Source organism: Centropristis striata, chromosome 20 (genome assembly GCF_030273125.1).
Source record: "Centropristis striata isolate RG_2023a ecotype Rhode Island chromosome 20, C.striata_1.0, whole genome shotgun sequence".
Taxonomy (NCBI): Eukaryota; Metazoa; Chordata; class Actinopteri; order Perciformes; family Serranidae; genus Centropristis; species Centropristis striata.
The window spans coordinates 28,743,297-28,756,315 of NC_081536.1; the positions used below are offsets into that span (position 1 = coordinate 28,743,297).

The following is a 13,019-nucleotide window of genomic DNA, read 5'->3' on the forward strand; positions in this document are numbered from 1 at the left end:
TTGGTTTTTATGATCAAAATCATATATCAGTAAAAGCAAGTTCACTTAAAATGTCACATCCCTCTCTACACAGTAACACGAAGAACAGAAGGCCAGAGTTGAACCTGGGAGACAGTCTGCAGACAAATGGATGTTGCTTTTGGTTTCTCACCAAAAAGGGTAAAATGTGTGAATGTAAGAAATACCATTTAAATCTTTTGTTCAATATTTACAACCTGAAGGATTGTCTGACTGCTTGTGTTGATGCATTCTTGGCTGCTACTGCCCAGGAAAGCAGCATCAAAGACCTTTTTTAGATGACAAATAGAAACTAGAAAATTTCCTCTGGGGAAATTCTGAAAGGGCCACAGGGGCTACTGCCGGTGTGTGTACACTATGATGAGATTCTTCAGAGATTTCAAACAATTAATACTAGTAATGTTATGATACTATATTATATACAAGGATATGTTTGTACAAGGATATTATATACAAGGAGCGCACCTACAACAAGCTGCTGTATTTATTTATACAGCAACCTATGCCCTTTAACCTCAAAATCTTCCTGAACGTCTACATATCTTTTTTTTTAAAGAAAAATGAAAAAATAGCTTTGTTAGAGCGATCTAAAAAAACTGTTAAATCTCAGACAGCTCAGAAATCTTCCTGCGTTTTTTAATATGGGAGCCAATGAGGCTGTTGCTGCGTGTTGGTGGCACATCTGTGCATCCTACACCCAAACTATAACTCTGACAGCTTTACCAGAGGATTGTGAGTGAGAAGACAAATTTTCCTACGTTTCTATGTATAAATTATTTCTGAGTGGAATTTGCGGCCTGGAGCGCAGTTTTCAAATTCATTTTTTGACAATGTTTTCTCTCCCTCTACACTCTGGCGATGATGTCACACACTGTGACAGGAACATTCCATGCAATACACACCCATTATAATCTCAGAATTTCTCCAAAAATGATCAGGGTCATTGAACAGGGATTGATAAAAAAACTATATGACCTATTGAAACGTGGATTAATACACCAATACACAAGACTTGTGTCTACTGCTTTAAGTTTAAATGGAGTCTCTAGGTGAAATTATGCCGGAGAAGTAGACGTTTAAAAATCTCCAATTATTGTTCTTTTTCAATCATTTTTTTTCGGCCGTCCCATTAATTTCAATGCAAAATTTTGGGCAGTTTTTCGTTTTCCGTAGAGAAAAGTAATAGCACACCAATCCCGATCGAACCACACGTTTTGATGTATAATTTGATGTAACGGGACGAAATTGCGATGCCAGAAGGGTGCCGGAAGGGTGCGATTGCCCCGTGGCCCTAATGAGGAGGCTACTTAAACTACTGAAAAAAACAACCACAAGAAACCTTACCAAAAAAAGAAATACATTTTAATAACATAGCCTTTATACTTGAATATTTTGTTAATCTAAAATATTGTCTTGAACTGTTCTAATGACAGCTTTTACACAGACTGTGAATATTAAGCAGCAAAAAAGCTAGGTAAGTTTTTAGGGACAAGATTGACAACCAATCACATTGTGCAGAACAGACACATTGTAGTGTAGCCAAAGGTTATGAGTTGTGTCTATACTTAGGAGGATTATAAAACAACAACACAGAGGCTTGGTAGTCTTTATCCTTTACAGCGCATACCAGATCCACTGATTCTGCTCTTACCTTTCACAATAAGAGCTGTTGTTTACCAGAGGGAACTCAATTTCACCCAGAGCATTTCCACTTTAATAGTAGAATAGTGTGAAACTGTTACCACAGATGTGTAATAGGGACACTGCTCATAAAAACATTGCTCATAGCACCATTAGTGGTTAAAACCTCCACAAACACACTTGTGAATTTTTGGTTTTCATTTCAAAAACAAGGCTGTGAGGAAGAGCAGATATCTGTGTTTATCTGAACGAGACAGCTACTACCTGGATGTCTGTATGCAAGCATGCATCAAAACAAACACAAACTCACATATATGCACTCACAATGTGATCTATCTCATCACACCAGTCTGGTGCAGAGCAGAGCTGAGCAGAGCAGCTCGTAGTGAGGCTTGTCAGCAGCAGCCAGTATACTACAACTGACATATGGTGAGGGAGCTGGTGGAAATGCATGGCTTTAATCTATCTGTGCTAACTGACAAATGGACTGGGAGGAAGCTGTGCTGCAGTGAGACCTGTTGTTCAGCCCTGAGCGTATGTCTGACTCACAGACAGCACCATGGAAAGAAAAAAAGACGGAGATGGAAGGACGGATAGAAACTTGCAGTATGAATTTACTGCTGTCATGCTGCTTGCTGTTAAGTAGAGACAGAGGGCGTGGAGAGAGGGAGGGAGACCTGAGGCCACAGTCCAAATGGAGCTCATTTATGAAGCCTAATGCTTCCATTTAATCCCAGAGAGCTACAAACGTCTCTAGAGCTGTAGGCTCTAGACACACACACACTCACACACACACACACACACACACTCATTCAATGAGGGTGATGTCAGATGTCCATCAATGAATTTTCTCTGTGTATGTGTGTGATTCTGAGACTTGAGACATGAGGGCAGACTGTTTTTTCTGCACCAGAGACTATTTTATGTGAAGAGGAGTATGTTTTTACCAAGGTTATTATAGCTAACGAAAACTAACAGAAACTAGAATTGAAAAAACATTTTCGTTAACTGAAATAAAAATAAAAACAAGAGTTTTTATAAAAACGACAACTAACTGAAACTGTATTGTGTGGTTACAAAACTGACTAAAACGAACTAAAATTATAGTGAAAATGTCCTTCGTTTTGGTCTTTGTCAACTTTTTTCATACATAAACCTTTTTGGTTGATATTTCATCTATCTGGTTTTATGACTTAATAAACTTATTGGAGCTGAGATGGATAATAAAAGGAAATTAAAGTAACATTTATTGTGACCTTATTGAATCTGGCACCCAACAAATACCCCATTATACTGATAAAAACTAAACTAAAACTAAGCATTTTCCAAAAAATAAAAACTAATTAAAACTAGCAAACTCAATCTAAAAACTAATTAAAACTAACTGAATTTGAAAACAAAAATTTACAACGGAACAAAGTTAGTTTTCGTTAACTATAATAACGTTGGTCTGAATCCCAAAAGGTTTCAGGATCACATTTCACTCACCATGGCCTTGTTTTCACTACAATAAATGAGTCCTGTACCTCAATGGAAACAGCACAGCGGTGGATAGAAGTAGGGGAAAATGTTTTTAAGGCAGTTTAAAATATAATTTAATAATGTCATTTTTAAAAGTTGAATTTTCTTGATAACTTACCAAAATTAAAATAAAATGGAAATACATGTCGCCCATAAAGTTGGAATAGAATATTTATTCCTATTTCCATTAAATGATTGTGACAATGTGATTTATAATTGACGGATAAAGTGTATCGCCTTTCCAAAACTTTATAAATCAATCTCTTCCAAACATATCACGATGGAAATGAAACCACAATTAACAGAGGATTGTGAACTTCATGAGCAAAATGCCCACAAGTGTTGAATGTGATTTATTTGACTGGGGACTTGATGCAGGTCTAATGATGATATGAACATTTCCTTCCATTTACAGTAACACAATCTGGACAATTACAGTGCAGCTCAACAAGTGTTGACACACTCCTCCAGATACATGTTTCAAACACACACACACACACACACACACACACACACACAAACACACACACACACACACACACACACGCACACATTTTGAGGTTAAAGGGCATAGGTTGCTGTATAAATAAATACTTGAAAAGGAATGTTTGTTGTAGGTGTGCTCCTTGTATATAATGTAGTATCATAACATTACTACTATTAAATGTTTGAAATCTCTGAAGAATCTCATCATAGTGTACACACACCGGCAGTAGCCTCCGTGGCCCTTTCAGAATTTCCCCAGAGGAAATTTTCTAGTTTCTATTTGTCATCTAAAAATGTCTTTGATGCTGCTTTCTTGGGCAGTAGCAGCCAAGAACTGCACTAAAGAAAATGAATGACTACCTGTGTAACATCTACTGTTCCCTACCTGCAGATGTAGTTGGTCTTGCAGGAGGCCTGCAGCTCCAGACAGTTGGGTTTCTGCTTTTCTTCGTATGAACAGACAGGGACGATGGTCTGACGCCTGCGTTCAGAACATGCAGTCTGGTCGCTCAGTGGGCACGAGCAGTACAGCATGCCATAGCTGTGCTTCGGGGGAACCTGTGAGGTGCAAGAATCACAACACAACATTAACTGCCAAGTCATATGAAAGATATTCCTTTCCTTTGGATGCTTTGATTATGAGATCTGAAGTTGTTTTTGTTTTTGATTTTGATTTGATTTGATTGTGATTTAAGTTTATTTCGAATATGAAAACAAATAATAATAAAAAAAGAGTCAGACAAAACATTTCACATGACATGTAGAATACATATTGGAAAAGGAGTGAGAAGAAGTAAAACTTATAAACTCCCATCCCCTCTCCTTAAATACGACAAGTTAACATCCTTGTCTAAACATGTCTTGTATTACAAAAACATAAATATAATTTACCTATACAGCGAAATTATACATACATACATACATACATACATACATGCGCCCACATATGCATATATACACAAACACACGCACACATACATATGCAAGGAAAAGAAACAATATGTTGGTTTTCTTATTTTCAAATAAAGGTCTCCTCACCATATAACCCAGAATAAACACTAAAGCAGCTCATGGTGCCTTCAGTCATTATGCTCTTACTCTCTGGAATTCTTTACCACACAAACTCAGGTCTGTTACAACAGTGTCTTCCTTTAAAGACTTCCTTTTTAGACTAAAACACATCTTTTTCCTGAAGCTTTTAGTTAGGTAAAGGGTAAAAGGCTCTTTTAAAAGCAGTACTATTGTTGTTTCTTTTAACAATGATAATTACCCTAATTTTTTTATGCTATCTTATATGTTTTTATGTATGTCACATTATTTTATGGTTATTTGATCTGTTTCATATATAATGTTAATGCAAAGTTGAGTGTATGTATATTGTATATTTCTGTCAAGTATGATTTTTACTCTAGGCACATTTTAGAGTGTGTTTGCTAGTTTTAATTAGTTTCTAATTTTTGGAAAATGCTTAGTAAACCTGCCGTATGAAATGTGCTATATAAATAAATTTGACATGACTTGACTTATTTGTGATGATTTAAATTGCCTGTTTATGCTTTCTACCCATTTCTCTGTTTTTTCCAAACAAAGAGATCCTGCCGATGCTGAAAATGCAAAACTACTATTACTTCCTATGACCTGCACCTCAAGTTTAATCAAAGTTGTGTCGACCTCTTGGTTTAACATTTATAATTTAAAAAAATAACCAACAAATACTGAGGTAAAGGCATGCAATATAAATTGGATCTGACGATGGAAAATGGCCCAGTGGTTACTGCAAATGTCAACTTTTATGAGACATGAATTGTATAAATTATCACCCAAACAGCAACATCAGTACATTCTGATAAAAGATTGGAATGGATGGTAACAAGGTTGTAAGAACACAGTCCGGCTACAATAGAGGAATCATCATAGTTTTATCTCCAACACAAAGAAAACTTGAAGCTTAAGGCTGTTCAAACAAAGCTCTCTGCTGGGAAAAAAGAATAAGAAAATTATAAACAATCACAATAAGATTAACAATGTCATGCGTTCTTTGTATTTCTCTATTTATTCATGTTGTTGCTTACTTGAAGCAATCCCAGTTAAGTTATTCCAGAGGGACATCATGGGAGCCGGGTTGTAATTATAGTGTTTCACATCATTTTTTTTACAATATGGCACCGACAGCAAAACATCTTTTGTGTTTGATGACTGAATCAATGTCAAAGCTCAGCGCTGGGAAAGCAAACCCTGAACAAAAAGGCCTGCATGATTATTTATTGTGATTTTGACAACCCGTCTAACTTATCCACTTCAAAATCATTCTTCCTTTTGAAGCAGGTCCTTTGTGGTGGACATTCAGCTTTTATCACATATCAGTCGTTTGGAAAACCTCCAGTGTGAGTGCTTTTTAGTGTTTTTTTTCTGTCTTTTTTGATAAGCTTGTGTCAGAAGTGCCTTGCCTTGTCAAAGAACTGCCGCAGGGCCTTGTGGCACTTCCTCTTGTTGCAGACTTCAGCGGTGGAGACGCGGCTTGTGCAGGGGCTGATGTAGGCAGAGCGGTACTTCTTACACGTGTCATTCAGGTTGCAGGCCTTGGCAGCATTCAGACAGTTATTCTCCCTGGCCACTGCAGGCTCACCTAAAGACGAGAGGAGAGGAGAGGAGAGGAGAGGAGAGGAACACAGAAGAAAACAAGAACAAATGGTGAGAATTGAGCATAATGTAAAGGCTTCTTATTCATCCCTTCATTAAGACAAACATCAGCGAATGAAAGTGCAGAGAATTGGAATTTGTGTTCATAATAAATAAGAATGAGTTTTGCTTTAAGCTTGCCAACTACACTACAATACTACCAATGATGTTTTTTCTTGTTTGTTTAATTTACCAACAGCAAAACTGACAAAAATTCTCCATCTTACAATGTTAATAGACTTGTGAAATGGCATCTTTTCAGAAGAGTCACAGTTTTTGAGGAAGTGACAGTCTCCCTGGATCCAAACAAGAAACCAAACACTTGTGGAGCTCAAATCTTTTACCATCAGCAGCAGTTTGACTAAATAGTATGAAACATTTCTCTGCCTATTGCCGAGATTGTTTGGTTTTCATGGAGATGGTTCATTTCATGTGACCTAAGCATACTCATGCATTAGGTCACGTCACAACAACTGAACCATCTTCATGGCATTTGAGTAAAAACCATCCATTCCTGTGTTCCTTGGGCCTAGCTTTCTATCATATTTTACTGAAATCTGTTCACAACTCTAGGGACCCTGGGAAAACTTTTGGTAGAAATATTCTGGAGAAGAACTCAAACACAGGACACTCAAATACATTTTGACGAATGATGTTTCATAAAACTTTTAGATTAGCCAATACTACTGTTTTGTACTAAAGAGGTTCAGAAAAATCAAATTACTTGCAGTCAATTGATAACAATGAACCGGGGATGCCAAAGATACTTGTTTATTTTATGCATTTATGTAAGGGTCAATGACGTGATCTAACCCAGTGTCAGTTGGTGTAACCAGTATTTTTTCCCATAAAAATCGAATTATATACAGGAAAATAAATGTGAACTAAAATGAGAAAAAAAAAATACAATCCACGTTTACATTGCAACACTATGGTATAAAACAAATTGTACATAATATGTTCTGCTCAATATTGATGAAATGTGTAAATGTAGAAATACAAAAAAAAAATGTATTTGTTGTTTTTTAAAATAAAGTAATAATATGTATAAACCCACTTAAATACAATGTAGGTGGATGAAGTATTTATTTTTATCATTTTTTGTGGTTACACCATTTGACATCTTGCCAACCCTTTTTTGTCACTGACCCGTAAAGAGATTGAAATTACATCATCAGATTAGATCAGGGATGGGCAACTTAAATGCTGCAGGGGGCCACAATTTTTCATGGACACTACCACAGGGCCACATATAGGACCGTGTACTTAACCAGATATGATGAAACTGCAATTTTAAATATGCTTACAGTGCAGTAACTTAAGATATTCCATGCTCAAATGCATGTTTAACAGTATAAATAGGAATACAAAAGGTTTGAAGCAAATAAAAAATAACCATTTACTGTGATTTATTTTTTTTCAGTGTAAGAACAGCATGCCAAGATTAATTGCAAAGACATTTTGTGCGTTTTTACACTGCACTTTTAAGATTTCAAGCTCAAATGCATGTAGTTGTACTAAGGGCCACTTCAAGTGAGGGTGCGGGCCATATGCGGCCCCCGGGCCTCCTGTTGCCCATCCCTGGATTAGATTCACTCCCAAACATCTATCTATAACGGCCTCAAAACTTCAGATTCTACAAGACACGTGTAAAACTTGACTGCAGGTTCTATGTAGTCATCACAATCACATCATGTCATCTCAAAACAAAAGCAGCTTCTCGTGAATCAGCGTTTCCACAACAGTGTATAGCAATAAAGAGAGGGCGGGAGAGAGACAGCAGCATAATGATGTTTTCTCAAAACCACTAGATTACCCCCGCAACACATTTTCCTGTCCGTATCTGTGTGTGCCGGCTGATATGAATGTTTGTTTTTAAGCCTATTCTGCATCTGTGCGTGTGTTTATGCAAACTCAGAACACAAGACCCCATTTACAGTCTCACTTCCTGCTCGGCCCTGAATCAAACAGTGGCTCTAGTCCACGTGTCCCTGCTGTTTAACCAGGCTTGTATATACTGTATGTGTGTATACAGTATGTGTGTGTGTGTCATCAAAGTCTTCAGTGCAGTGCCTTGCTCATCTGTCAGCCTGCTCTAATTGCCAGTGTTCTCCTTGATCCGCTATCAATTAACATTTTCATGCACTTCCCCCCCCTCCTGCTTATTTTGGTGAAAAATGGAGCAAAAACAGCATTTTTTTCCCCCTAACGAGCACCAATTAAAATGGCGGGATGGCCTGCATGACAAACGTACAGAAGCGGTGGAAGGGCAATAGCAGAGGCAGTATAAGCAAGTCAACGAGCAGACAGAGTGTGTGTAGTGTTGGAAAATGGTGCTAATAAGATTCAACACATCAAGGGGAGGGAGGAGAGAAAATAGGGAGGGAGGTTAGAAGGGAGGCAGGAACATGGTGGGGGGTACGACTTGATGTTACAGTGATGTATTAATTGGCAAAAGAGAGGATGCTGTTTGTTCTACTATAGATGAGCAGACCCTCTTGGCCTGTTGCATACTGGGGAATTTTTTGTCCTTAACTGATTTTAAAAATGTTGGAGACCAAAGACATGATGATAGATTCAAACATTTTTTTTTTATAGATGATTCAGCACTTGGTTTATTAACTATTTCAGAATGGCAATACCAGGAACCTGATTCAGAAAAAGAACAACGAAAAAAACATGAAGGGGGACTGTAGTCATGAGCTATTTGTTCTCGTGTGTGCCCTTTTAAACCGAAAAATAAGACAAACAAACAAAGAAAAAAATGGATGAAGTCATGGCTGAGAAGATAGGATCAGCATGACACATAAAATACATTTTGCAGGGATAGAACCTGTGTGTCTTATATTCATCATACCAGCTGCATGGACAACCTGGTCTCACATGAATCCGTGAAATAGCCACGGATTTGCTTAACTCAAAATCCGTGGAATAGCCACGGAATCACTCAAATTTCCGTGAAACTGACACGGATTTCGCTACAATGCAAGTTAATGACAATGGATATTTTTTTCTATCGGTTTGTTCCAAGTCACGTGACTTTCAAGGTCCCGGCGGTCAGAACAAAAAACATGGCGGACAGTTCTCTCATTTTTAGTGAAAAAAAAACCAATATTTTGACTTAGTTTCTGCATAAAAATGGATTTTGATCACATTTTTTGCGAGAAATATATGTTTTATTTTCTAAATATTCACTCAGTGAATGTACATAATCACTTCGTGGCGAATATCTCGCCAGAAAAAGACGATCCGCTGTGTTTTATTTTGAAATCTCCCTGATCCTCTGTGTATTTAACGGATCAAACCTTGGCCCATTACATGCCTTGTGTCTGAGGTTGATTTGCTGATCAACATATTATTCTGTTGCAGCGGGAGACACTAATGTTGACAAAGTGACAACTTACGATCTACATGTTACGATCTATGTTTGTCCGCTGTTTTATTTTGGCATGGAAGCTTCCTCTGCATCACACCAGAACTTTTCTCATTCCTCCATCACTTCAAAACCCCCTCAGACACCTCCACTGCTGCTGCAGCTCTCCTGCTTCCCAGCCCTCGTGTCCGCCTTCAATTTCCTCCTTCATCCTCTCCTCCGTCTGTCTCTTCTTTTTGGATCAGTGCACTTGGGGATCAGACATATGAACTCCATACTTTTTTTTCTCTTTGCTTTCAGCTGCCTCAGATCGACTCACTGACTCTCATCTGTTAACCCTACAGTTGTCCCCTGGGCAGCTGAGCGTGGTTTGTGTGTTTTCGTGTGTTTACGTTTGACTCTTAGTATCATTTGCTGCGTTTGAAAGGACTTGATCAACAGGCATTCGTGTTTTATGTATGCAGGCACAAGACCCCTTGGGTTATGAAGCTTGGGAGTCTCACACCAAAGAAACTGTTACCATACAGGAATATATATTAAATAAATTACACAAAGTGGGCTGCAGTTCAACTGTGTGCTACATTTATTTTGAAAAAGAAAAGAAAAAAGGTTGCTTCTTTTCTTTATCCATTACAGATCTAGAATTCTTTTCAAAATGTACATTGTACATTTACAATGTACAATGTACATTTAGAAGCCATCATTAATGAAGAAAGAAGAGGAAAGATGGGCAGAAGGTAAAAAGAAACTTAAAAGCCAGAGCGCCACTACTTGAGTTTATATGGTAGGATTATTACATGTCAAGAGTTCTGAAGACCCTTTGAGGTCAAAGCCATTTTTAATACATTATGCCTGACTGAATAAAGGCTTTTAATGTACTTTTCATCCTGTACATGAGTGCTTGAAGAGCATTTTCCTTTTTGAGACCATTTGCTGCTTTTCATCTACAAGAGCACCTTTACAGTATGTGGAGCTGAGTGAACATTAGGCTGCTACATTATGTTACATTACATTATGTATTTATATTAAGAGTTTTGTTCTGACTCGGCAAAGCGTTTTGTAGAAACTCTCACATACATATTTCTACAGGGCAACTGTCACCACCTCCTAAATAATATTGATGCTGTATATTTGATATGATCCATGGGTTGCCTTCCAGTCTCTGTATGACAGAGAAAGAGCATCATCACCACTTTGGACACAATAGTATCTTCACAAACTGTCAGGTGTGTGTGTGTGTTTGTGTGTGGTTATTATAGTTAACGATAACTAATGAAAATTGACGAAATAAAGAAAATTCAAATTGAAAAAATATTTTCGATAACTGAAATAAAAATGAAAACGATGATAATTTTAAATAATAAAAAATGATAATTAACTGAAACTGTATTTTGTGGTTACAAAAATAACTTAAATTATAGTGAAAATGTCCTTCGTTTTCGTCTTTGTCAACTTTTTTCATTCGTTAACCTACAACCTACTTTTTTGTTGATATGAAATCCATTTCAACTATTTGGTTTTATGACTTAATAAACTTATTGGAGCTGAGAAGGATAAGACAAAGGAAATAAAGGCAACATTTATTGTGACTTTTTTAAATCTCACACCCAACAAATACCCCATTACAAAAAAACTAACACTAAAACTAATAAAAACTAAACTAAAACTAGCAAACTCACTCAAAATTTTTTTAAAACTAAACTAAATTTTAAAACAAAAAATAACAATGAAATTAAAACTAAAACTACTGAAAAATCCATTCCATTAAACACAATAGGGGGGGGGGGGAAATACCACTTATCCTTGAGCCTATGTATGTGTGTGTGCTTGTTGCTTTACCCATTTTCTTTCTCAAGCAACATCACAATGGGGGACCCTACACAGACACAGACAGACAGACAGACAGACAGACACACACACACACACACACACACACACACACACACACATACAGTATATTGTCTATACCCTCCTGCGCCCCTAGTGTCAGCAAATACATCTGCTGAACTCCCCTTGCACTCCTGGCAGATGGTATTGTCTCTCAAACACACACACACACACACACACACACACACACACACACACACACAGCGTGCTCTGACAGGGCCCACACAGGGTTGGGGCCGGGGCCATCTGGAGGCCTGGTAGGGGGAACGAGCCCCCCCAGTGGCTCATGTTTCCGATTCAGCCTCAAATTGATTATCATGTCGCCTGTTTCCTCCAGTCCCACAGCCCCCCACCCTCCACCCCCACCTAATTTCAATTACCACGGGACGCCACAGGGTCGAATCGTGACCTCACCCGCCTCTGTACCCCCATATACCACTTCTTCAGCTCATCTTCCCTCTCCTCCGTACTTTCCTTCCTCCTTCTCTTATTTTTTTATTTTTGTTTTCTTTCTCTCTGCTCCTCTTTAATGTCTTTGTGCATGCTGTTCTGGGTGTATTCCAATCATTACCTCCCTTCCTCTTTCTCCATCATCATTATCCATCTTTAAACTTCTCTCTTGTGGCTCCCATCTCTCTTGTTTCTTCCTGTGTGTCTCCTCCCCTCTGCCATCTGTCCTTTACTTTTTCTTTGAAGCAAAGTTGAGTCATCTAATGGCCTTCAGTGGCCTTTCAATGCTTGGTCAAAACTCCCATCAAATCCAATGTGCATCAACAACCATAGAGTCAACAGTTGAACTGTGCCTTTGCTTAGATTTATCCAGGTTGTTTTGTCACCCAAAGCTTTGCCTGCTGTAAACCTAAAATTCTGATTTTGTTGAGATGATGGTCAGTGGAAGGCTTATCATTTTGGAACATGAATATCCAAGAAAATGTTTAGAAATACAACCCATTAGTCTTTGGGGTGCACCATAGTTGACCGAATTATATGATTGATGCAAAAGGCGGTTGGACGATTAGACGAAGGTATCGGCTATTGGTTGTATACATCAGCAGCTTTAATTTTACAAATGTAATGTAAACCTCAGAATGCAATCCTGGAGTTTCTACTCAGCTGGCAATTGTGCATAGCGGCACTGTACTAAACTAATTCTGGAGATCCTAGACTCTATATCCACAGTCAGTCTGTGGTGGAGACAGCTCTGTCTATGCTAACTAGTGACTCAGTGACAGACAGCAGCACAACAGGGCCAGTAACAGCACAGAGAGACAGTGGGAAGGCAAGGACACTTAAGCAAATCTATTGGCTATCGTTGATTGATGAGCTGATGATGGCCGGTAGGAAAGTTTTAACATATTGCACAGTTAGGGCTGCACGATTATGGCCAAAATGATAATCACAATTATTTTGATCA

The 13,019-nt window shown here is 38.0% G+C and overlaps 1 protein-coding gene across 1 annotated transcript in view; it reads right to left on the minus strand.

Moving 5' to 3' along the window:
* Positions 1-13,019, minus strand: part of gfra1a (gdnf family receptor alpha 1a) — a 133,976-nt gene that overhangs the window by 34,990 nt on the left and 85,967 nt on the right. The window contains exons 4-5 of the mRNA XM_059359918.1: positions 6,114-6,292; positions 4,052-4,224 (exon numbers count right to left, since the gene is read on the minus strand). Of these exons, the coding sequence (XP_059215901.1) occupies positions 4,052-4,224; positions 6,114-6,292 (352 nt within the window). The remainder of the gene's footprint in view (positions 1-4,051; positions 4,225-6,113; positions 6,293-13,019) is intronic.